The sequence below is a fragment of the Agelaius phoeniceus genome, chromosome 2 (genome assembly GCF_051311805.1).
Source record: "Agelaius phoeniceus isolate bAgePho1 chromosome 2, bAgePho1.hap1, whole genome shotgun sequence".
Taxonomy (NCBI): domain Eukaryota; kingdom Metazoa; phylum Chordata; class Aves; order Passeriformes; family Icteridae; genus Agelaius; species Agelaius phoeniceus.
In genome coordinates this window covers 73,863,784-73,890,246 of record NC_135266.1, presented here as the reverse complement: position 1 = coordinate 73,890,246, position 26,463 = coordinate 73,863,784, and the positions used below count along the sequence as shown (strand labels likewise).

The 26,463-nt window shown below is 36.4% G+C and overlaps 1 protein-coding gene across 7 annotated transcripts in view; it reads right to left on the bottom strand.

Moving 5' to 3' along the window:
- PSPC1 (paraspeckle component 1) overlaps positions 1-26,064 on the bottom strand; it is a 58,801-nt gene extending 32,737 nt beyond the window's left edge. For 3 of the 7 annotated variants that reach the window (XM_054628208.2, XM_077173907.1, XM_077173908.1), the window contains exons 1-6: positions 25,553-26,061; positions 23,606-23,907; positions 21,004-21,099; positions 19,796-19,992; positions 15,770-15,854; positions 14,747-14,855 (exon numbers count right to left, since the gene is read on the bottom strand). In XM_054628208.2, the coding sequence (XP_054484183.1) occupies positions 14,747-14,855; positions 15,770-15,854; positions 19,796-19,992; positions 21,004-21,099; positions 23,606-23,907; positions 25,553-25,933 (1,170 nt within the window). In that variant the 5' untranslated portion in view covers positions 25,934-26,061. Of the gene's footprint in view, positions 1-14,746; positions 14,856-15,769; positions 15,855-19,795; positions 19,993-21,003; positions 21,100-23,605; positions 23,908-25,552 lie in introns of all 7 variants that reach the window. The other 4 variants (XM_077173913.1, XM_077173912.1, XM_077173911.1 and 1 more) reach the window with 2 other exon arrangements.
- Between the last annotated feature and the right edge of the window lie 399 nt (positions 26,065-26,463).

Genomic DNA, 26,463 nt, shown 5'->3' with positions numbered 1-26,463 from the left:
TCAGTCTTGACATCATGAAGCAGAAGGGAAAGTGGTGTATCATCCCTGGCCCAAAAGGATAGGGAAACACAATGGCTATCAGTTACACTAGTCAGACTGTGTGCACACGTGTATGCCTATATGCTTGTGTGAAAAGCTGACACACCATGAACAGTTGTGACAAACTTTCACTGCAAAGCAAAGCACCAGACTTTACAGTAGGCACAAGCCTTCCTTAATTCATCTCAGGTTAAACTGCAAGTTGGTTGGTATTTGTTTTTTTTAATGTGACAAGTGCCATAATGCAAGGCTAAGTACAATACTGGCTAGATAAGGATGTTAAGTACAGATATGTAAAGCTGCACTAGTTACTAGAACTTGTTTTCTTTGTAAAGGACAGAAGCATGTGCAAGCTCTGATGTACACTTTCTTTAAAAAATACACTAGTCTTCCTCCTAGGAATCCACCATTTTTTCCCTGTCTTGAAATGCTACCAGTCTTTGGTTAACTGAAGTACAGCAAAGATGGGTAGAACCTACTTTTGTTTAGTCTAGTTTAACATTTGTAAGAAAAACCATGAAGTAATTATTTGCCATTTTTCAAGCTTTAACTTCAGTGTTGAACTATTACAGTATAAACAACATTGCAGGTATAGAATCAAGACCCTGATAATAAATAAATGTGCCTTAAGGTCTCTGCTGCCTATTACTTTATCAACACGTCTTCAAGATTAAGATGCTGCTGCTGCTTATAATTATTCCTACTGTTGCACGTACAAAACATATCATGTTCCCTTGACTTTTCAGCATGGGAAAAATTCTTCCATACTTGTAACACAGAATTAGCAACTTTACACTTCCTGTCAGAGAAAAGACTCAATTTCAAACGTTAGCAAGCAGTATATATCATTTATGCCATGAGATGCTTGATGTATTTAAAAATTCTATCTGGAGGAGTCCTGGATGGTAACAAAAATTCAGTCCTGTCACACACAAATCAGGTCCTAGACAGCTCTTTACAATGTGAGCATAAACATGTTACTACAGGTAGGTTAAGTCAACTAGTCCATGGGTTTTGCCCAAAATATAACAGAAAGGAAGGAGTTTGACACAAGAGCAGAACCACTGCTGGTTGGTAATTCGAGCCCATCTGAGAGGTTCATTTTCAGATACTGAAGCCTTTTGAAGAGCTTAACAATGATAGTGTTACATTCTCAAAGCTTCTTTTCCTCACTAAATGATTTCCCATTCTTCTGCTCAGTAGCAGACTGTTTCAGACCCTTCCCCAAAGCCACCGACAACAGGGAGTTAAAACTGAGCAGCACGAGAATAGGGCTAAACCCTTAAAACCCTTAAGAGAGAAATATGTGGGGTGATTAAGAACCTCTGAAGTCACCCATACCTGGGAAATCGATCTTAACAGGAAGAGAATAAAAAAATGGATGACATGCTGTTACAGGGAGAAAGAAAGCCATAAGACAAAGAATGTGCAGGAAAGCAAAAGTTAAACTTTGTGAAAATCAGAAAAAGCCATTATCAAAAAGACTAAGTCAGCAAACAAAAAATGTCCTATTGTGGAGCACTGTTTACACAACCCAAACTTTTCCAAATTATTTGTTGCCAGGATATTTTTAAAATACTTCAGAACTCACTAATGCAGACAACCCTCAAAAAGGTCCAATTCATCTGATTAATCTTTTAGAAAAATTGCTATGATGGCAACTATAGGATTATACTTACTAATTACTTTAGACAGAAGCATTAAAAATTGTATTTCTCACAATGCCAACTAATGTTAACATCAAATGTAAAAAGTAGATCTATACCAAAATATTGAATACACTCAAGTTTTCAAAATATGTATTTAACATTTAACATAGTATGGATTCTCCCCTTTTTACCAAATACTTGAAACCAGTTTTCCAAAGTATTTGAGGTGTATCATGTGCTATGTTCTTACACCTCTTACCACACTGATAACAGCAGTCTAAATATATAAAGAACAGCCAAGATGATTCTTCTGACTTTGTTAAATATATTACACTATTTTTAAATGCTCTACAAAACCATGAAACTAAATCTTTTGAAAAACACCTAAGAATTGATACAGGTCACACTGCAAGTAAAAATACAAACAGTCATAAACCTGACTTTTTTAACTGACAAATCAGTGCTACTTTTTTTCCTTAAAAATAGGCCTTGCAATTGCAGCAACCCAGCAAAAATTAATCTTGTCTCCAAGTGATGCAATATTCATGGTAACAAAACTGTCAAAAATTATGGTAGGAACAAAATATGGCATGGAAAATTTTAGAACAGCAAAAAAGCATGACATCTCAGAAATGTTATGATGGCAGACCATACAGTTTTCAATGGTTTGTGACCAGAAGAACGTGCAACTATTTACTTACCTTTCATAGTACATGCTATGCATGTACTTAGCACAATAATGCTAAGACGTGGCATCCATAAAATGCTTTAGTAAGAAAAGAACACTTTCCCCATAAACTTGAAAATTAATAGTTTAATTAGCACTTTATCTAGGCTGTGCATGTAGAGCAAAATGTAATTAACAGTGCTGCTGATTCTCACTTTTTTCATTAACATGAAAACTGAATTTTATTCTCCAGCAGACTATATATTTGTCAAAACAGGTATGACATTTCTGTGCCTCTTACTAGAATTCATTACTCCCTTCTAGTCTGGTTTATTTCATTAAGTTCATTCTGGAAAAGAAAAATTATTTTCAAAGACCTCTTAATGAGGCATAAACCTTACTTAAATTGTAACTTACTGAAAGACACCTATATTTTAATGGCATAAATCATACAAGTTATTAAAGCTGCTAGTTAGCAATTAAAACTAGAATCCGGGGTATACTTTTGATTTTGCATTATTTGTCTTTTCCTCAGAATAGTCCACTATTTCACTCCAATGACAAGTGCACTGAAGTTAAGTGGCAGTAGGAAGTTAAAGTAATAAAAGGTTTCTCTTCCATCTTCTTGTCATCCTTCCCTCTTCAGTTTGTTCCTCAATTAAGATCTCTATGTAAGATCCAAAAGTTACAATATCCCCACAGAGTTCATACACAATATCAGTAAGTAATTTTACATGACAAATATTGATCTTTCGAAATCCAAGATTTGTATGTGTTCTTGAGCACTGAAATCTAAATTTAGAGCTGATCCCTACTCTGAGCTGGGCATCATACCAGATGATTCCAAAAGTGCTTTCCAGCCTAAACTACTCCAACCTCTAGGAACTGAGTGATAGTGCTCACCCAACAGTCTAAAAAAATATAAACTCTCTTACTTCACACAAATCTACACAAATACACCAAACAAGATAACAACTACAGTAAATGTAGCTATAAAACATATAGCATGCAGTGAACTCTAGAGTCCTGTTTTTAAATAGGAATCCTAATGAAAAGAATTTTCATTAGGTTTAATACCTGTCACCAGGACTCAATCTTTGAAAAAACATACTAAGAAGGCTAGAAGAGATAAAGGCAATTTACTGCTTTCTGACTCGAGTCATGAATAAAGCTGATGGAGATGACTCATTAAATTCCAACACTAAAAATGCTCAACATTAAAGAAGTATCACACAGGTAAAATCAGGAATACACATTGCATGAAATACAATCACACAGACATATTCCAGTAAATGCTACAAATTGGAAAAACACTCCTAATGGTATTAAATCTACAATTACAAAATAAATTATTACTAGTTTAGCATATTTCTTAAGTATTCCTGTCCTTTCAGTAAGATTGGAAAGGAAGTATCAATTTTATTTGAAGACGGGAATTTCTTTCAAAACTAACAGCAAAAGTATAGGGATGTATTTGTGAAAAACCTCTATGCATTACATCTTTGTTCTCTTCTTTTAGTTCTGAGAACAAAAAGTCTTCAACTCCTAAGGGATCTCATTTTCCTTCTGCATCAGCTGCTAAGGATAGTCCTCGACAGCTAAAGCCCACAGAGAAAAAACACCCAATTAAACAAATGCAATTAAAACTCCTCAAAAGTATTTAGCATTGTAAATTAAAGTTATTATTTAAAAATACTTTTACTGTAAACTGTTAAACAGCTGTGAACTTCCCAGAATGTTTTGATTTTGTCCTTCTCTTACAGCTGGATGCAAAACCCAATCTGAACTACAGTTAGCTTCCTTTCAATTCTCACACGATGTTTAAGTCAGGTCTAAACTGACAGTATTGGAAAAGAAAGCAGTTTAATTACACTAACATGACTCTCAATACAAAGACCTTTAGGGGATACATCACTAACCAGCAACATTTAATAGTCCTAAAGATTAAAGCTTAATTCTTAGTCCTAAAGAAAAGGTTAATTCTAAAGGTTAAAGACAATACTGTTTAATGCACAGCAAAGTAACACCTTTGTTTAACACAAGAATTCATACTCTCAGAATGTATTACAGCTCAAAATTCAAATTACAATCTAACTTGTTAACAAGAAAGAAAATAGTCTAAAAGAAGCCAAGATATACCACGGAACCTATTCTGTTGATTATAGAACTTGGTTCCATATTGCAATTTATATCTTTTCTGCTTCATTATTTTGTCTTGTAGTTACTTGCTCCTTCACTGAATTTTAATATTGCATTTAAGCCATTGCTTTAAAATAATTTGTGAGCTTTTCTCCCACCTCTCTTATTTCCATTTGTTAAAATACAGCACAACATTGTATATACAAGATCTACAAAACTGACAAAAAACTTACTTCATTTTCTCATAACTTGAGATAAAATTTATTCATCATCTAAAAAAAAAAAAGTACACAGAGGGCAAAATCAGGCCCTAAATGAACTGCATATATATACAGTAGCTAGGACCAAAATCAAAGTATCTTAATTCCATGCCCCAAATCATTATTACATCATCTGTTCAGGTAAAGAGAAATCCTACCTTATCCCTTCACTGTATATGAAGCACTCTCTGAGGACGTAAGTGCAAAGAAGGATACTTTTTCCAAATGCCTTTGCTGTTGATGATTTGAGAGAAAACAAGCACAGAGGTATTCTGGCAAATTTTCCCCTTGATTTAACAACTAAGACTCACAAGAGTGGTAAAAATCTGCTTCTCAAATATTTTAAGCTAAAATTCAGAAATCATTTTCACAAGACAAAGGTGCTTAGAGAAGGTAACCACTTTTAACAGATTTGGAAATCCTTTGAAAAATGAGATCACATTTTATCAATTCCCTTAATAGCAACTTTTTCAATTCTGCCACTTAATCTGGTTCTGCTGGAGTTTGGAGCCACCTTAGATTCATGGAACCAAAATATTAAAAAATTTCTCCCATTTCTGTTAGCTTCTTTTTTTCAGTAACAGTAGAAAAATTCAAAATATAATTTAAATACATATCAACAGCTGAACATAATACAAATATTTTTCCAAGGCACTTTACTGTTTACTTACCGACAAAAGTACTTTCTAGAAGAAATATACAGCATATCACCAAGTTCATGACTGAGACATGTAACGATTACACTATATTCACAATATATTCACATCCTCAGAGGCATATTAGACAATTTAATCTTAGAATTATTCTGGTTTTATATGAGCTGAAGAAATGTCAAAAGAGTGGATAAGTATCAAAACAGACAACCTGGCAGGCTGCAAATGATTTAAGATACACGCCACTATTTACCATGGTAGGGGTGGACTTGAAGGACTGCTTAACTGGTAACAAAGACTGGGCTAACTCTACCCTCATGCAGAAATGCACTAAAATACTAAACTGAAAATCAGGTGTTAAAGAACAATGCTGCATTATAGATTTCCCAAATTGTTACGTTTTCTTTGCACAAATCCCAAATCTATACAAATATTTTAAAGAGTGAACACTGGATGGAGTCAAGAAAAGAGTTTTTCCCAAATGCAAGATTCAATGGTAAGTAGTAGAATGTAGTGGAAGTCATCAATGTTTACTTACAAGAGAAATTAATCAGTCAAGAATACCCTTTATCATGGAATGTTTATGTGAAAATCTGCTTCTTAGTTGAAGTGCCAACTATAAGACTGCAAAATCAACTTAAGAGCACCACTAGTTATAGCCACAGTGCACTAAATATAGCTCTTTGCCAGACTTCTCTAATATCAATTTTTCCTCACCAAGTAGATATGATATATGCGAAATAAATTATAACATAAAAGCCAGTCCAATTGTAGTTGTTAACTCATAATTAATTTGAGTTACCAAGTAAATAGAATATGCAAGTATTTGTTAAAAGGAAGCTGAAAGCCAAAGTCTTTCAATCCTACAAAGAGGTCCTGTAGGAGAAACTTGTAGCACCCATAGTGTCTTTTATAGATGCTATGCATGTTGCTTACAATCAGAATAGTTCAACGTTTAAGATTTCTCCAATTAACTTATGGCCTGTCCACACATACAGCACACTAAAACATAAGAAAATAAAAACAGAGAAGCATCAGTGAAACTTTCTGCAGAAAGCCAACTCCACATTTATTTTACACAACTTGTTGGCCATTTTCTGTAAAATTGGTGCAACATGAGGCAGACTTGAATGAGGAAGATGCTTGTCATTTGCACAAAGTTCTGTCTGATGAAAATAATACATTATACCAGGCAATTCTAGTATTTCCATCAAAAGTGTAAAACTCTGGTCATCTGAATAAAACCAAACAGATTGAGAAACATTGCTTTCTAGCTAAGTACCCTAACCCAAGCTCACACATTCTTAAGCTACACTGTCTGGTTTCATCAAAAATATCCAGCAAAAACTACTATTTTATTTACATACAATAGACCCAAAGGTCAGAATTATGATAGGGACTCAATGGGGACCACCCAATCAACAGGGACAAACATGAATAGCTGGTTCTTACCTAAACTCAGAAGTTCCCCTATAGTTAAAACAAATGTTTAATGATTCAGAAATGGTGGGGAAAACAAACAGGAAGACTCCATAAGTAAGTAACGTTTTAAAAGTATTATAAAACCCAGAAGCATGGAGGAAGATAAACAAAGCCTAATTTCAACATTATATTGTCTTATTCTTAAAACAGACAGCTACTAGCTATCCTGTCATAAGCAGATAACCCAAACTGCATTTGAGACCTGCAGTAAGAGCTTCATGTCACGTACAGAACAAAACTAATGCAAGCACTCTTTCATCCTACACAACTCTAGGCCTAAACTAATGAGCCATTAGCCACTGTAGGAAATCGTAACGGTGACAAACGTTTTAGTAGGGCCTCTTGTGACAGAACATGGGGTGATAACCTTAAACTAAGAGTGGGTATTCCAACTAGGTGAAAGGAACTTAATTTTTTTTTTTTTTTTACAATGAGAGCCAACAAATACTGGAACAAGTTGCCCAGACAAGTGGTGGACGCCCCATCCATGGAAACATTAAGTACTGCATGGGGCTCTGAGCAACCTAAAGCAGTTTAAGATGCCCCTGCTTATTGCAGAAGGAAATGAACTAGGGGGCCTTTAATGGCCCCTTCCAAATAAAACCATGCTGTGATTTTAAGATTATGTTCAGGCAGAAACATCTTTGAATAGCAAATCTCAAATATATTTAATGGACTCTTTAGGCTTCAGTTTCTACTGAACTCCCCATCTGAACAGTTACAAAATAGCTCTACTGAAACTCATCTTCTTACCAAAACCCACTATTTATTAAAAGTGTTAATTAATTGGAAAGTAATACCCAATCTTTGCACAATTAAAGTGTACTTGATGGAAGTCAGAAGTATCAGATTTAAACTCTATTTTCCTCATGGATGATTTAATAACCCAAAACAAGCACTACCTCCAGTAATAAGAAAAAATAATTTGACAAGGAGGCTTGTGAAATACTCATGATAAAAATAATAACTATTTTAATTTTAAAAACAACATCCTGGTTTCAATAGACAGGTAACAGCACTAAGTAAATTTATATTTATTTCTATCAGTTTACTGCATTACCACTATTAATATTTTCTGCTCTGTGAGAGCTACTGAAGTAAAATGCTAGAGGCTAATCAGAAGGTCACATTTAAGAAAAAAAACTATGTGGAAGGCATTGGCTTGAGAGACAGAAACCAGGTCACTAAACAGGCTTCCTCCACACTATGCAACAGACCCATTAACAGGTTTCCTTGCATGCAAAAATAGTATTTCTACAGAAATCTCACTTATTGCTTCTTGGGCATTTTATTCTTTCTTTAAACCCAGATCCCTTGAGCAAAGACAAACTGTTCTAAGCAGAGGAACATATTTTGATTGCAAGTCTCAGCGCCACCAAGCAAGATCTCAAGATTTAGAGAGGTGGACGAGTCCGAAATAGGTACCAAGCAGACAACTGAAACTGAAAGTTAGTTTCTTCTTAGTCTGGGTAAATACGTGTACAAACTCCAAGTCAAACTTAACTCCAGTAGCTGAGGAAGAAAAAATGAAAATTATTAAGGCAAACATTAATTTCAGCTTCTTCAAATATATATGGCATTTATCAAACACATCAGTAATTTTTTTAAGTTATATGTTTTCAAAGTACTCTTGCTTGGCCTAATATGAAAAACTGAAGATCTCTAACTTGAGTAAGATGATTTCATTTATCATTTATTTCAAATTGTGAGCAGCAATAATTTTCAGAAATAATAGTAAAATATAGAATATAGGCATATAAAATCTGCTCTTGATTAGATTTTTTCATTTTTATCCATCAAACAAAAAAGTTAAGTACGCAAATGGAGTATTCTATAAACAAGTACAGATGCATTTGAGGTCTTTCCATCAATAATTGAATAAAAGTGGCATCTGCTACAGCTGAGGCCTCATGAAACACCGAGACTGATGACTAATGTCATTTTGCCATTACATAAGCAGCATCTGGACAGTGTTATTTTAGCATCCCAATCATCAGTCTTACTAAGAGAAAGTAAGGTTATAAACAAAACTAGATAATCTAAAGAATATGGACAGAAAATTCTCTATCAATTACTGTAGAAAAGAACAAATTTGGAAAAGCTTAAAAGCAGTAGCACAACACCTAAATTCATATTGGAGATTACCGCACATTTGACAGCAGAATAAACTATAAAAATTATTTGTGAATAGTCACTTGTTCTGTTTTGTGAGTTCATATAAAGTACATATTGGTATTTTCCAATTTAGAAGATGACTGCAACAGAGCAAAAGATTAGTCTCCTAAATATAATACAAAAATATCACACTGCCTAAAAACTGTTACTGAAAAATTACTTTAAGTAGCATCCTTGACATACATAAAAACATGACCTAGAAAATCAATTATGAACCATCCTAAAATGGTCATGAAACACTTACAACCAAAAGAACTTATTCCACAAACACCTTCATTTAATACATATAAGTACATAATACATTACAAAAAGATACCTGAAGATCTGCATTGATTTCCATGCAATGTCTTTTCATACTAAAAGCAGATATGATAGCTAAAGTTTTATTTACCTGACAATGCAATTAAAGGCTCAAAATAATTAATTTAGTTGCTGAAAATAATACAAATTGAATATTTTACGGCTTGTTAAGGAAGTATTATTCTTGCCCAAAGCAACTAATTTAGTATCTGAAACATCAAAGAACAGAAGAAATGCATGATTTAAGAATCTGTCTAGTGATGTACATCACTCATGAAAAAATAAATATAATTTAGTGCTACTGCCAAAACTAGGACTGCCCACAAAACCACAAACTATGTATTTATAGAATGCCTGCTTAAAGGCCTATCCTGTGTTGATTTATAGGAAGAAACTTGATCACTGAAATAAAACCACTGCCAAGAAAAGCAGTATTTTGTCAGGTTGGTGTGTTTTAGTTCTGCATTTAATGATTTGTCTTTTTCCAAGCTAGTTTTACCTTAAAAAGCCTTTAAGGTGTCACACATGAACGATGTATGCTGGACTGCAGTAAGGATGCAATTCATCTCACCCAATCCCGCTCTACAGAAGAGCTTTTATAAAGCAGCAAGAAACTGAGATTTTATTCATATGAACTCACACAACTTCACCACCATTAGCTTCATTCAGTATACGAGGCTGTCAGGATAAAATAACCAACATTAATTGTTAGAAAACTTATCAAATTTGAAAAGATTCTTAGAAAGGTTTCATTATTTTATTATTGGGCATCTGCCTTAGCTTAGTTTTGAGTTAGGTAAGAAACAATTCACCATTCAGTGAAAATTCTAACTGCTTACATTACTGGAGCTTTTGAGCACAATGCTATGAGAAGATAGGATCAAAATACAGTTCTATGCTCCTAAACAGGCAAGAAGTGCAAAAATCTAGTCCTGAATTACAGAAGTTCAAGGAAATCTGACAGTCTTGTTTAAAACATGCCTAATGCTTAACTCACAAGTGAACCTAGAAGTGAGGGATAAGACATGCCTCCATAGGGCTTCAAACAGTAAGAAATGGAAAACTATATTTATAAACTGCTCCAAAGGACCAAACTCTTAGAAGAAAAACTATGTTGCGATAGCATTCCTGAAGCTATAAACATCATTGTTGTTTTGCAATGTGCCTTTTTACTTTCTTGCTCTCATCTGTCTTACAGTTTTTGATCCAAGTCCACTACAATCCCTGCTGTTGAAGCATCTCCACTGCTTTAGCAGCTGACACTTTATGCTGATAATTACTCACCAAACTTGAGAGCAATGCTTCTGCAAGAAAAACTAAAGGAAAGCAAAACAACATCTAGTAATAATTCCTGAAAAGACTATGAGTTTCAAAAGAAAACTATTTAATATACGAAGTCTTACATGAAAAAACCAGCAAGCATTCAGAAATTGAAACTGAAGAAATCTCAGGAAACAGTCCCTTACACATTCAAAAAGGGGTTTTCCTTGGAGGACATCCTTTCCTTGGCAAGGATGTCCAAAAATCTCAATTCCCTCTTTAAACTACCAGCAAGAAGAGAGGTAAGTTTAAGGCTGGTATTACAGCTATTGCTTCACTAAGTACAATACCCACCCAACACTATTTCACAGTGTTACTACAGAAGTAAATCTATCCACATAAAACCAGGACTACAACTCCTACATACTTTTGGTCTCTGTTTTAGACACATAGAGACTATTTTAATACACTAAATCCAAAACACTAAGTTGGTGACACAAATAAAAGCAGGTCTTGGAACAGGAATTATTTTGTAGAACGCCTCTGATTGAGATTCAACAACATAAATCAAAGCAAGCCATCCATAACTGGATAATAACGATTGCATATTTGAGTAATTAATGTATTACTGGCACTCAGAAGTATTTTCTATTTAAAAAATATTTGTGCTGTTGCAAAATAAATCACCATCATCAAGTTCCTCTTTCAGCCAGAAGAATGTATGCAAAATAAAAATTAGTAAAATACTACTGGAAAATTAGTTTCCCAATTAAGCTACTGTGAAATCAGAATGCATATAAATTGTTGAGCTTTATAACAGCACATTTCAACTAACTGACTTGTAGAAAGGAAGGGAAAAAACCTTACCAATATGAAAGTATTTATTCATAATTTATCTAGTAGAGATCACACAAATAGATTAATAAATTGTTTAAGCATCACCAAGCTGCCCATTATATTAACAATCAATGCAATCAAATTTCTAATGTTCATCATCACCAGCAACAAGAATGCTTCAGGAAAATAAATCCTCTCACAGATAATATTTTTATCATCTGTAATAAAATCAAATAACTTCTAGCTGCATTAAACTTGATTACAAGATGTTTCTCAAAAGTAGTTATAGTTTTTAATAATCCAAGTTGAATGAGTTAGGGAAAAGACACAGATAGAAACTTTCAACAGGAAAGCCTAATACTGCAGCCTTACATGAGAGGGTCCAATTCTGGTTGCCATTGCACTTACCATTTATCTTCCTGTTTTAGACTGACCAGTAAAAAGTGATAGGATGTAAGTGAAGGAAGCTTACTTTTCAAAGCTTTTAAGAAACAAAAACAATGATTAGAAACAATTATTATTGTCCTGCTAAATACATTGTTGGCAGAAGACTTTAATATGTTGTAAGTGTAATGCCAGAAGAGTTTATCAAGACTTGATATGGTAAAAAACTATCCAACAGTACCAAAAAATGCAATTCTCACCAACAGTCAACTTTTAATCTCTGAAAATAGAGAATAACTTTCTCAGTACATGTACAGTAGTAATCTGAGAGTAGAAGTAAGTGCAAGATGGAATCTGTTCACAGTAAACGAGTATTAGTAAGAACAAATAAAAACTAATTAGTTGTATAAGACATTTTAAGTTGAAATCAGATTTCATGTGTCATTTTGCAATCTCCAGAAAAGGCTTACAGTTTTTCTCTGCTGCAAAATGCAAAGGCTTTTTCAATTCCCATTCACACTATATAACTAGTTATCTAAGTACATCTTAAAACAAGCGTCTAAAAAATGCTTAGTCACACTGCTGCCCTGATTAGAAACTGTTGCTAAAGAAAGTAAACACATCACTCACTATTTTGTTTCACTTTTTCATGTTTAAAGAGCATTAGAAGTAAAACCTAGACATAACCAGAACACTAAATACTAATCTTAAAAATACATTTTTTCATGTATCATTGTATATGCCACTTCAATTTCATATGATGATTAAAAAACAACACGTGTACTCTATAGTCCTTTATATCTAACTTAAAAAGCTTTTGGTAGGGCTGTTACTGCAAAACTACATGTATATATTCTTGCAGTGTATTAATTAGGTCCACATGAACACACCATTTCAGTAATGCATGAGAGTGGGAAAGCTACACTCTTCCAAAGCACTCTTCTACCTTTCACCTCAAAAAAAATTTGACATATAAAGCCATATAAATTATGCATAGTAACTGAAGTGATTTCCATTTGAACCACTCTTCTTCCCTTTTTATCCTACATTTTTGCCAAGTCCAGCACAACAACTTTAACAGTTTCTATTCATGGAGGGTTTGGAATTAAAAAATTTAGATAAGCAACAAGGATGGACAAACTGTGGTAAGCAATTTAAGCACAGAGACTAAATACTCCTATCTCAAGACAGATGTAAGAATAAACCAGTAAAGGCTGTGGTGGCCAACATTATCTAGCTTTCCCTGCTCCAAGCTGCAGAACACAGGCCACAGCTTCCTAACAGCAATGGAATCTGAGGGAGCTACTGCCATCCCAGGGCAGTGGGTTGGCTCTCCAGCTTGCTATTACTCCAGCTCTCTGCAGCAAGAATCACGGGTCTCACAGAGGAGCCAGGAGGTTTTGACAAGTAGCTTACAGGGTCAGAAAGTCAGGCAACCCCAAAAGATGCTACATTAGGATATTAGAGTGATGTGAAATTTCACATTTGGCACTACAGAAGCCATCAGTAAGTGCTATTTCTAAATTACACGAGACAACTGTAACATGCTATTTCCCCAATTATGTTTGATAATATTTGGAAAACACTAAAGGACAGTATGAGTTCTGAATCCTTGGTCTTCATTTCCTTGAAGAAAAGATGTGCTGAAAGCAGTTTTCTTTTACAGTGAGAACATATGTAAATAAATTACCATCTACTTTGGATGTGAGTCCCTCAAAACACAGTGAGCAAAAACAAATCACACCTGTTAATAAAATCAAAGGAACTATTTTGCTTCCTCCCCATCTTTACTAAAAAACTAAGGGACAGACAAGGGGAAAAATGTCCTGCTGAAAAGAGGAAATAATTTATTTTCTAACATCTCTCAGGATGTCTCAGAACATACATAACAAATTCTTCACAACCCTACAGAAAATTTCATGGTATAGAATGTAAACCAGGCTTTTCTTTCACAGGAAGCAGCTGAGAAACCAGCTCATTTCTCATTGATGTATGAAGTTGCACCTGTGAAGGGGAGCAAAATCCCCTCCTGCAAATTACAGTTGTTTTAATAATGGAAAAGAGCATTGTGTGAATTGCTTATTCATTTATTTCCTCACTAGGAATAGCTGTTATAGTAAAAGGCATCTTACTCAAGAGAAATTAAAGCATTTGCAACACAGTTTGCATTCACTGAACTAATGTGGCTGGTAGAAAAAAAGTCATACCCTTTAACCAAAAAAATTTAGAATCTGACTCCTCTGATAGCACTATTTTGTTAGTCCTGCAGGATGAGTCTTCAGAGGCAGAGCATACCTAAATTACGAATATAAATAACGTACAGATTATAGCGAGGACAAATTTTCCCTCACCATTATAATCTTTCAGTCTCCTTTAGTAATGATTTGGATGTTCTCCTCATCTAGTTTTACACAGCGTCAAAAGGGAGAATGATTTTAGGCTCCATATGAAATTAATATTGCCCTTTTTGTTTCTGAAAACTTTCTTAGTAAGTTAACATAAACCAAAACCAGTAATTCAAACAAGCTTAGCAGCATTAACTGGTTTAAAATTTAAACCTTCAGGCAGAGTAGGGCACATCAGGATGGGTGATTCCTATCACCTCCCACTTAGAAAAACTATTTTACTGAAGCATTTCAATTCCCAAGTAAAAAAATTAGTATCTGAGCACCTTCACTTGATGGAAGCGTTACACCACTAGCTTGTTGGAAAAATAAGAGTGATGTCATCATACAAAAGAGTAATTACACAACTGAATATGTAGCAATTTGCTCAGGGGAACAGTGAAATACTGAATTGAAAACAGCCAACAAGAAGATGGCAGTTCAATAACTAGTATAAAAATAATGTAATGAAAAAATCCTTTTGCAATTTGGACTTTCACCATAGAACTGTACTTACATTGTCCATGAAATTTGGCTTAAATCCTCCCTCCTGCTGTCGTCGTAATTCCTCCTGTTCCCTCTGGCGTAGCATCTCCTCTTCCCGACGTCTGTGCTCTTCTTCATGTCTAGGGTATTTTTCAAAATTAAGGCAGCTTAGTCTCTTGACCTGTTTAGGTTTGCACTCAGCCTCAGAGGTAAGATCAAGCATATCAACAAAACTGGCCATTATTTTTTTTTTTTTTGCACAGTGCAAGGCACTAATCTACTCAACTTGATGAGTTTGAGTACTTTTGAAGTTTTGTTTTGGTTTGGTTTTTTTTTTTTTTTTTTTTTTTTACTGGAATACAAGTAATTTCAACACCAATACATTCTATACCTACTCTTCCAGCTATGTATCAGTAAACATGTTAAAATATTCCAGTTTTAAAGAAGCTGCTATGGATTAAAACATTTCAACAGGGCCAAAAGACACAATTTTTAATTCTGAGATGTGTTTGCGCTGTTCTTTTTATCTTATTGACATTTATTGTGATATTTAACAAAAAGTACAAATCAATATGAAGAGACTATGTCTATTTTCTTAAACTTTAGAAGAGGCATTAAAACAATTATTTGCATGAGTCAAATCCTAAAAGAAAAATTGTTTTCAACATACTAGAATATCAAGTGAAAAAACTTCCAAAATCCCATATCAGACTATAAGATTGCAATGCTGTGATTCTACATGCAGATCAGCTGCCCATAAAATTTAGAAGTGTGTTCCTATCTATCACAGCAATGCTTTGGTCATGTTAAAATAAATATGAAACCAAAAAATAGGCTGACATTTAGACATCTCAGAAATTTACAACAAAATTAGCAGAGCTGAAATAAGTGAAAAGAATCAAACAACACTCAAAAACAATCTTTTATATTGCATTACATTATCAGAAACATCACATATAATGCTTTTGGGAAGCCAGTTTAGCTAACATATCTAAATTCATGCAGGCCTACAGTGGCTGCATGCCACACTTGTGCACAGTAGAAGACAAAATACCTCAGCTGTATCTGCTTGCGTTTTTGAAGTTCTTGGTTTCGAAGCTCTTCCAAGCGCCTCAATTCTTCCTGACGACGCATGAGATCTAACAGGATTAAAAGTGCATTTAATATAAAAGCTGTCAATCAATCATGTGGCAACACAAAATTTATTAATGTCAGATTACAGTTCTAACATTCATGGTTTTAAACCAAATTTTCAATGCATTTAACGCATCTCTTTCCATAAAGCTAAGTCTAGTACTTGAAAGAAACACTGGATCTGTGGCTTACAAACATAGAAAAGTACAAAATGGGCAAAGCCCCCAGAGCAGGTTGCAGAAACAAAAGTTTTAAGTTTGCAAAGAAAAGCAAAAAAACCTCTCTTAATCCCTTAAATCACATCCTGGTTTTACATCTAGGACAGGGCGTCAATTTTCTCACAACGTTTTATACTGCTAAAGTCACCCTACCAAGAAAACCACTACAATATTTATGGACTTTTATGCTCTCCACTACCTACTGCAGACCCCTGCATGGCACACATCAGAGCAAGAGAAGTCATATGAATTTCAGGTGCATGAGGGAAGTCTGAACCTCCATGAAGCTCTATCATGGCTCTGCTTACTGCAACTTAAAAATGACTAGTAGTTTAACCCCACAAAAAAGGCACAGCCATGGCCTCCTATGAAGCACTTAAAATGTCCTTAAAAAGCAGGGCATAACTCACAGTAATTACTTTTCCTGACCAGTCACATTATTGCTTTCTACCTGGAAATCTATGCTTTCTTCAATGAATAATAATTTTACCATTTGTTAGAACGCAGTTCTTTTTTTTATTTTTTGACTACATAGGATATTGGCCACATGATACTATTTATAGAAACCACAAGTAACATTTTCCTGTATTGTCCATTACATGGCTTTCATGCTTTAGTTCGACCTGTCTGCACTCTTTCTCTACGAATTTCTTCACTATATTAATTAAAATATCTTCTTAGTTATGCAAATCAGTTTCCTCAAACTTGTACACAACACTGTCAACTATGGGAAAATATGCTTCCTTTTTAGTTCTTTGTTCTTCCAAATTTAAACAGCATTCCCTATTTCTTGTGCACACAGGACCAAGACTTCCTACTTTCTCTCTACCACTATCATTTACTGTCCTTTGTTCTTAAGGTGCAGCACTCTACTTTTCTCATTGTTCTCCTAATTTTTCTCCACAGCATAGTTTATTGCCTTTAATGAAATTGTTAGTATGTTAAAAGTTCAACACAGCAATTTAAGATTCAGTATCATGTGACAACTGCCGAATCTTAGCAGAAAGCCTTACTAAGCTAGATGAAAACACAGATATAGAGGTTCCAATTCTGCATAAGAGCCATTCATATTAAAGGACCTGTAATGATGGTAATTCTTGATTGACAGGCCCTTTCTCTGAGCAGAAAAAAATCTGCACTAAAGCAGCTGTGGGAAAAAAAGAAAACAAACAGAGAGCATTATTATTAGCCTCTGCATTTTCTTGTGCTTATAAAAGGACAAGGGCTTCGTTTTACCTTCAAGTTTCTAACATAGCAGACAGCAGAAGGTGAAGGTGTTCTCTGACCTCAGAAGTTAATCCTACAAGCTAGAATATCAACTCCACAAAGACTTTTAGCAATTTTAACTGCTGATTTTTCTAAAGATGGAAAATAAATGCCAAGCTTCCATATAATTGATACAAAAATTAAGCTTCTGGTTAAATTCAGTCATGTTTTCCAGTATTTTCATAATCTATTTAATCACCATTACTAGAGAATATTTACAAATATTTGATGCATACCACCAGTACATAGATCAGAAATACTGTGCAATTTACTTACACATGGAAACACGTATTCTGCTTTACAAATTACTTTGACTCAATCTGTCAAAATATGACACTACAAAGTGAAAAATTACACGTATCAGAAGAATTAAATCTACCTTCAGAATTAATACCACACCGCAAAAACCTGAGTACTCAAACCAACACATTCTAGAGCTCCAGTCCTACTAGCTCTCGTGGAGCACTTTGAACACAACCTCCACCTGCTAGAGTATATGGACCAGTAAGCTCATCCTTCCTGTCTTCTTTTTAACTCCTACACAACTAAAACATGACATTTTCTATTTTATTTCATATTTCATATTGACTTCAATACATCTTTAAATTTGACTTCATGCACCAGGGATACAAAATTATTAATTCTATAAGGTTCTGGTGCCTTAAAAACTTCATTGCATCTTTCTATACAATCCTGTGATGTGTGGATGCCATGGGACAGAGAGAGAGAAACGGCAAACGTTTCTCACAGCAGCTTGTGAGAACTTTCAGGGAGTTGTAAGGATGTGATCACTTGTTAAGTATAAACAATCTGCAGGTGGTGTTTTTCTGCTTCATCTTTCTGTTCTTCTCAAGGACGGAGTATGAGAAAGGTGTTACTGTTAACTAGTCAACCAAACAATGTATCGTATCACTCCATAAAAACCACACGGTTCTCTTGAATAAAGCTTTCTTTTGCTCTTTCCACAATACTGCCTCCCACCTGGTCCTGTGTCATTCTCGGTGCAAGAGTGACAGTGATGCAATCACAGGATTGCAATCCTGTCATGCAATTAATATAAGCAATATTCTTGGCATGGCATGAACCTAGACCCACTGTTCAGAGCAACAAGAGGAAGTTATCTCTGAAAATAAATACAAGTGAAAAAAAACACCTTATTTTCATGTATATTGAAGCTGAAGAATTCAGAAGATTAAAACAGAGGGAATTCTTACTGATCTCTAGAGCTCTGAAAATTAAGTGTTGGCAGATAACCAAGAAGAAACCCAACTATCTAACAAAATTCTGAGTTATGTGGTACCAAAGAGGTGCTCTGCTAACCAAACTGTGAGGGGGAAAAGCCCTCCTCCTACACTAAAAGAAACATATTTTCTCACTGGAATAGTAGCACCATATGCTTTCATGCTTTAGTGGCTCTCCAATGGAAGGAATAATTCTCTCTTTTTTATATAAAACTGGCATTTCACAAATTCAAAAAGCAGAATACCTTTTCCTTCATGTTGTCCTTAAAAGAAACCCTAATATCCAAAAACACAAAGATGTTTTCCCATGTTTTACCATTTCTTCTATCTTAATGAACAGGCCACTGTAATCTTGTCTCAGCTTACACATAATTAAGACATGAATTTAAGACAAAGTAATCTCTAATCTTGCCCTCAAATCCAAGCACCAGGTGAATAAATTCAAAGGAAATTAAAGAGCATGAGTTCTGGAACTGGACTATTAGCATTGTTAAATATTAACAATTAGATAAGTCAACAGTAGATTTATCCAACCTGTAATTTAAGCACTGAACCATCTTTAAAAATGTCAGTCACGCATACACACAAAATTACAATGTGTGTCCAGCTGCCCAGGAGGACTGCACTGTGTACTGTCGGCAGCAATCTTGGATCATATTAACATGCACATTCCTCACCTCTAATACATACACCTGTGCTTACAAGGAAATGCAATGCTTTAACAGTTTTTCTTGGAAAATGAACCAAGAAACAGTTGCCATTTCAGGTGCTGCAGCAACTATCTGGCATTTCAAAACAGTTTTCCGTGTTATTACACTCTGTATAAGACCTTATGCTTTTCATGTTATTATATAGGTAAGCTTTTATGTTATTATCTTCTGCATAAGACCTTCTGCTCTGTACAAGACCTTATAAAAACAGCATGGCTCCACACTGGGAGCACATGTGCCCGTTCAGGAAAAACAGGCTAAGTAAACTTTTTACTAAAGATAAATTTAGGAAGTGGGGAAAAGAGACAATCACCTCTTTATAAGATGCTTAATTAATTTCTGCAAATCATCAAGGAATATGTGCACAGAGAATTATTCCTTCCTTTTTCTCAGTTAAATGCATTTAATTAAATGGTGACCAGCAAAGGTCCAAGTATACAGCTCAATATGCTACACAAAAAAACCATCTGCGACAAAACAAATTCAATACTGGTAGATGATCTGGTTTTACCTTGCCTCATCAGCATTAGCTGATGCTCATGTCTAGCTGCTTCCATTTCTGCCTCAAGTTTCTCTTTGGCTTCTCTAATGTTCCTGTCAACCTGTTCCCGCTGCTGCTTTTCCATCTCATCAAGAGCCTTCCACCGTGAAGCATACTCAAACTCAAATGTTCCAGGCTGAGCAAAGCGTGGAGGCTGTTCTCTTTCCCTAATAAAAATTTTGCAGTAAAAATGTACAGAAGGACACATTTAGATCAACAGCTGTAACAGCCACAGAATGTATACACAACCACTTCAAGTGTAGATCTCACTTTTTATCAACCTGTCAGACAACTACATTCTAAACCAGACAAAGATTAAATCAGACATTAAGATAAGTAAAAAGACACTTTTCCAAAAATTGCCCAAATAAAGATTCAATTTATTTAAGATAAAAATTTGTATTGCCATCAATACAAAATACTAAGCTGCAACACTAGATTTAACAGTGCTCAGCCTTCTAAATCAAGCAGTCAATCCACTAAACCAGTTATTTAGATAAATATCAATGCTTACTAGACAGCCCAGAATATTAGCTGGAATCTGCAGCCTTTAAAATGAGCCCACATTTCCCATTCTAACACTAATATTGTACCTAACAGTGACAAATTTTTAAGACGTGGTATTCTACAGTCTCAAAATCAACATTTTAGATTCAAGCAACGTGAATGGCAAATTACAATATTAAAAATTAGTATTTTCAGATTAGGGGACTTTTATCTCATGACTGAGATTCACTTTCTCATGTCATGCTCAAAGTTTTACCTCAACTGTGGAGGCTGCAAAGATTTACATGCCAGGGAGGCTGCAAACAGTTCAGGGGCTATTCAGAGAACATAAAGATCTGTGGGTATCCAAAATCTCTGTAGGATTAGACCACACCTCTAGTCCATAAAAGACTATAGTTTGCTGGCAACAAGCTCCTATTGACTGCAGTGTAGGCCAAGAATCTCTCTACTACATTAAATGCACAGCATGTTAAACTAACAAGTCAAGTCTGAATTTTACCACGATTAGGAAATTTGGGAAGGTCCTGTTTAATCCTTTGACCCAAAACAGCACAACATACAAAAGCACTACTTCCTGCTACACAAACTCAAAAGTAAAAATCAGTGTATATTTACAAAGGTAACTAAATATATAAATAATGTTTTATAAAAAAAGGCTAACCACAACTTACTTGTGGTACTGTTGTGTTTTTTGCATTAGCTTCTCAGGGAGTCCATCCTCATCATCAAATTGCTCCATCGGTTCTACAACAACAGGTCGAGGTGTTCTGGAAAACATTTTCAATTTATTAACTGAATCATTAAAGAAGCAGTTATAAGTTATTTCAGCATTTTGAAGAAACACTCCAGAAAGCTAACATGTAATTCCTGTGTCTTGTCTTAAATCTCAGAATTCCAATGAATCCTAATCTTAACAATTACCTTCAGAAAAGAATTGTTTTTATGGCCAAATCCAGCTATTCTGCCTAGAAACCACAACTTACTTGACACAGTCTTGTTTGCTTTTTTAAAATACCAAAACCATCTATCAATAATTACAAAATATTTAGGAAGGAACTACCTTTCTGTTTTTATCAGTGAGGCACCACAGAGGCCATGATTGTACTAGGAAAGCAACAAACCCAAAACAGAACAGCACAACCTATTCATATTTCTACTGACTTCTACAACAACTGTTCTTCAAGTTACGCCAGAACTGAAAACAGCTTGATAATTTAGTATTAATATTACAACGATAATTAGAAAAACATTTCCACTTAAGTTATTTAAATTCCATTCTTTGAACAACCACACACTCACAAATTAGAATCCTGACTGAAAAGCTGAAAACAGCTTCCTTGATATTTTGGCAAGCATGAGCCAAAGACAGCAGTGTAAAAACTCTTAATTGTGTAAAGAGCTCTTTGCATCAGTCTTGGGAGCAGAGCTTACAAATCACAGATCACTAGAGACATGATTTTCAAAACATCAGCACTCGTTTATTGTGTTCCATGTCTTTATTTCACTTTGCAGTTCTTCCCCTACTGCCCCAGCCCCTAACCAGGAAAAAAAACAAAAAAAACCACCAACAAACAAAACCAATGACTCCCAATATATTTAACACTGTGCATCAAGTTCACATTAAAAAGATGAAGCCCAGAATCAAAGACCACAACTGATGCCATCTGCATGGCAATTGCTGGCAGCTCTGCTATTTAAATGCAACTGAACTGCGGTGCTAACATGTTATGATGTAAAACAATAATGTTAAAACACTAATGTTTTGAATGTCTCGTTTTGATACATTTAAACAGGAACTGAAACATGTTCTGATTAGGCAAAGAGTTTTCAGTTTAAAAAGGCAAACTTTAGACTCTGAAGCAAAACATCAAAGTACATTAGCAGCATTTTAGATTCATGCTAATTATCTTTGCAACTGTGCATTAGGCAACACGTCAACTAAGCAAGAAAATGATCAAGTGCTTTTTATTCACTCAGGACACGGTTAGATGGTCATTTCAATCCAACTGATCTATCCAGCTGGCAAAACAAGAATATCCTCCCCTCATATCCCAGCTTCTTTTTCCCTGCCACATCTCTCACGCCAAGAATAGCACTAATGTAACACTGAACTACATTACTTCCCTTGTTTAGCTCACCACACTTCCACTCAGTTACTACTGCCAAGAAGACCCAGGGAACAAGCACAAATTGCTGGCTCCTCTCGGTAACAGTAAAGATGTATTCAGATTAAATTTACTATGTAACCATCAAGTCAGTTCAGTAGCACACAAGATTTGGGAGTCCCAGACCCCTTATTCACCTGCCAACTCCTCCTGGCAACATTTTCTCCTGCCTAATTCTCTGCTGGACCTGACATCAGCAAGCACCTTCCTGTGCTTGAGCAGACTGCAACGGACCCCCATATAAATGAATGCTTTTCTGTTGTTTTAGCAAGCACAAGTGGCTTATGGAAGTGTCACGAAGTTCAAGAATAGCATAGCCAGGGCAGGAAAAAAACTCCAAACCCAATTAACGGCAGCAAGTTTTCATGCTGTGAAACCACAGCCTTATTTTCCCAATGAGAATCACAGAAATAAAAAGAAATCATAAATATGTATAATTTCACACCGTTTTTAAGAAAGCATTTGAAAATGTCACTTGTGACTGTGTAAAGTGCAGCAATTAACAACTCTCTTTGGCAAGTACAGAAATAGGAGATGCAGGAGAAGTGCTGCTATTTGCAAGCTTGCTTGTCCTTGAAATAGATTGTTTTCCAAGTATCACTAGTACATATATCAACCTCTTCAGAATCTCAGTCTTCATTTTAAAACAGCGAGAAAATCCTGGCCTTACAAGCCACAGATAATTTTTGCGGTATAAACACTTCTTTAGTCTACAGAAATATCAGCAATGTCGTGCACTGATTTGTTAAGAAACAAAGGAATATTATTTTGTCACTGTTACTGGGATCAGGAAGACTGCAACCAATGAGAAGAAAGCCTCAACAGAAAATGCCTTATTATATAGAGAAGGAAAAGTAATATTACATATGAGCAAGAAAAAACCGAGAATTTTGCTCTCAGACTCTAATATGGTAACAAGAAATCTTATAAACAGTAAGCAGAGAAAGATGGTTTTCTTTAAAAAAAAACAAGAGTATTTGTGGTGTTCATGCAAAACACTTTTCTAACCTCATGGCTTTGAGAGAATTTGAAAACAAAGTAAGAATGCAATTTTTGCTCACATCGGGAAGATATACTCACAACTCCAAACAAAAACCTGTGAACTTACGTTGTAAGCAAGAATGCCCCATCACTGCATCTTTCTAGAGCTTTCCGTGCCGGAGGTTTTGCTGCAAACTCTACAAAACCTTTCCCTGTAGCTCTGCCGCGATCATCTACTACAACAACCGCTCTTTCCACTGGCCCGAATTGCGAGAATGCTTGTTCCAGCAGCTCATTGGAAACCACAGGCGACAGATTCTTCACAGTTAAGGCAGCTCCATGGGTAGCAAATCGAATTCGAAGTGGTCTGCTCTTCAAAATAGTACCATCAAGTTCTGCCTTTGCTATTTCAGCCAAGGTTCTAGATTCCTTTATAGAGATAGAAAATATTTTATATCTTTTCTTTTCAAAGACAGCAAGTATCACTTTTGTGTGCCCCCCCCGAAAAGTGATGTTTTCCTTCACTTGAGCATATTGGCAACAGGACCATTCAACTTGTTTCCTCCAATCAAAACATCAAGCCAACAACAAAAAACCCAACAAACAAATCAAAGTCTCTGTCCTCTGACTGAAAAAAATGCATTCATTGCCCCTTATTTATTTTTAGATATAAAATAGATATAAATAAATATTTATTTATATTATTATTTAGAATAAACCGCTGGTTTATTCTAAAAACAACACAGACGCAAATTTTTTCTTGCCTATTAGAGGATTTAATAGATTCTCATTATGATGCTACTGCTCTATAAAGGTTTTGAGTAGAGTTGGATAGTTGGTACTTCTCACGTTTTCCTACTCAAATGTTTATATTCTGCATCTCTGGCTCCCCACAGCAGGAAACGGTATTCAAACATTACAGGATCTAAGGTATTTTGGGTTGGGTTTTTGTTTTGTTTTTAAATAAGTGAAAATATCGCACTTGCCCTCAATGGATGTCCAATTCAAATTTCATCAACAAATGGTGAAATTACCTTCTTTGCTCTTCTATTCATTCGTCTCACATTAATGGGCTTTCTGCACCCACATCCGTGAGACTGTGTAAATCAACTACCTTTTTTCTCACTTCAAAAATCTTCACCAGGTTGGATACCTGCAATCCCTGACATTTATAAATTCTTTATATATTTCTTCACAGTTCAACAGGCTAGGCAAGCTGTTAAAATATATATATATATTCCCTAAACGTAATGGAAAATGGAAGTTCACATAAAAACTCTATCTAATTTGTATTACGCACAAAAATGAGTAACGAGATGTAAGTATATCCCACTTCCTCCATAAAATTGCTATTTCAGGCCGGGGAATTCTCAGGGTAAAAGATGCATGGCAGAATGCCACAAGTATTTTAAGATGACAACCAAAAAGTAAAAAAACTCTAACCAGTAAAATATATGGAAAAATCATGACTAGACACCTAAAGCACTCTAAAGCTATTCCCAGAATGATACAAATCTGTGCATTTCAAACAGAGCAATCGTGAAAACTAATCTCTCACACTAAATTACCATTTAAATACAATATCATAAACTTTTCGAATGATTCGGTTTTTTGCATGCTTAACTCGAGCATGTTTAATCAAATACTGTATTACCCCGAGAAATCTTGTCTTATCCGGGCACAAGTAATTCAAACAACCCGCGGTCCGCAACCTTTTCAATTCCGTGATTTTATGTTCCGTGCTCACGATGTGCGAGCACGGATGCTGTGTATTTCCAAACAATCCTGTCCATTCTTTAACTGTAGTAAGTGCCATGGGGTGAGGCGGGGACCGAAACGCCAGGGGCTGGGAAGACTCCTCTGAATGCAAGGGTCTGGCTTGGATGTGTAGAGGCGAACGGGGAGGGGAAAGAAGGAAGAAGAGGCGGGGGGACCTGCGCTAGCAGTGAGGAGGAAGAGAGGCAGATGCTGCCTTTTTTTACACCCGCCGAAATGGAGGGGAAGGGGGCGGGGGGCAAGGGACCGAAGCCTCTCGCTTTCGGAGACAGCCCCAGGGGCCCGCTCGGATCCTCACCAGGCGGATGAAGCCGAAGCCACGGTCCCGATTGATGAAGACCTCGCTGGGCTCCCCGTAGCGCTCGAAAAGGCGCTTGAAATCCTCCTCGGTGATATCAGTAGGCAGATTCCCCACGAACAGCCGGCAACGCTGCGTGTAGCTCTTCTCGCCAGGTTTGAGAAAGCTCTTGATATCGATGGTGAACCCAACCTCCTGCTCCTCATCTCCGCCGCCTTCTTTGCTCGGCACCAGAGCCATGGCCGCCGCCGCCTCACTCTCCGCTTCTAGGCCGCGCAATCCTTTCAGGTTGCCGCCGCCGCCGCCCCCCACCATGCCCAGCGGCACCGCCGGGGAGCTGTTTTCGATCCGCACTTGCTTCAAGTTCCTATTCGCGGCCATATCCGCTCCTTCCTCGCGGGTTCTCCCTCGGGGGACGCGGAACCCTGCTCGGCAGCCGCCGCCTCCGACCCTCAGCCAATTCAAAATGGCGCCGCCGCCAGCCCCGGCGAGTTGTGCCGTCCCCGCGGGAAGCCCCGCCCCGGCCCCGCTCCCCCTCACGGCCGCGCCGCCGCCGCCGCTCCCCCTCCGCTCCGCGCACGGCCGAACCTGCCCCGGGCCCGCGGAGAGCCGTCTGTCCCCCTCTAGAGACAGATGTGATTCCGCGGCTGCGCTGCCGTGTTGTGTTAGAGCAGCGGTCTCCTCAACCAGTCCCCAGGCAGAGGAGCCCCTCGCTGGGGTCTCTCCCAAGGGAAAGGCAGCCGGGCGTGATGCCCTGGGGTGTTTGGTCCCTGCGGGAGAGGGAGGCAGGCGTGACACAAGAGACGCTGAGGCGGCGGCGGCGGGAACAGCTGAGGGAATCACAAAAACCACAGAATCAATCAGGTTGGAAAACACCTCTTGAGGTCATCGAATCTAACCTGCGGCTGAAT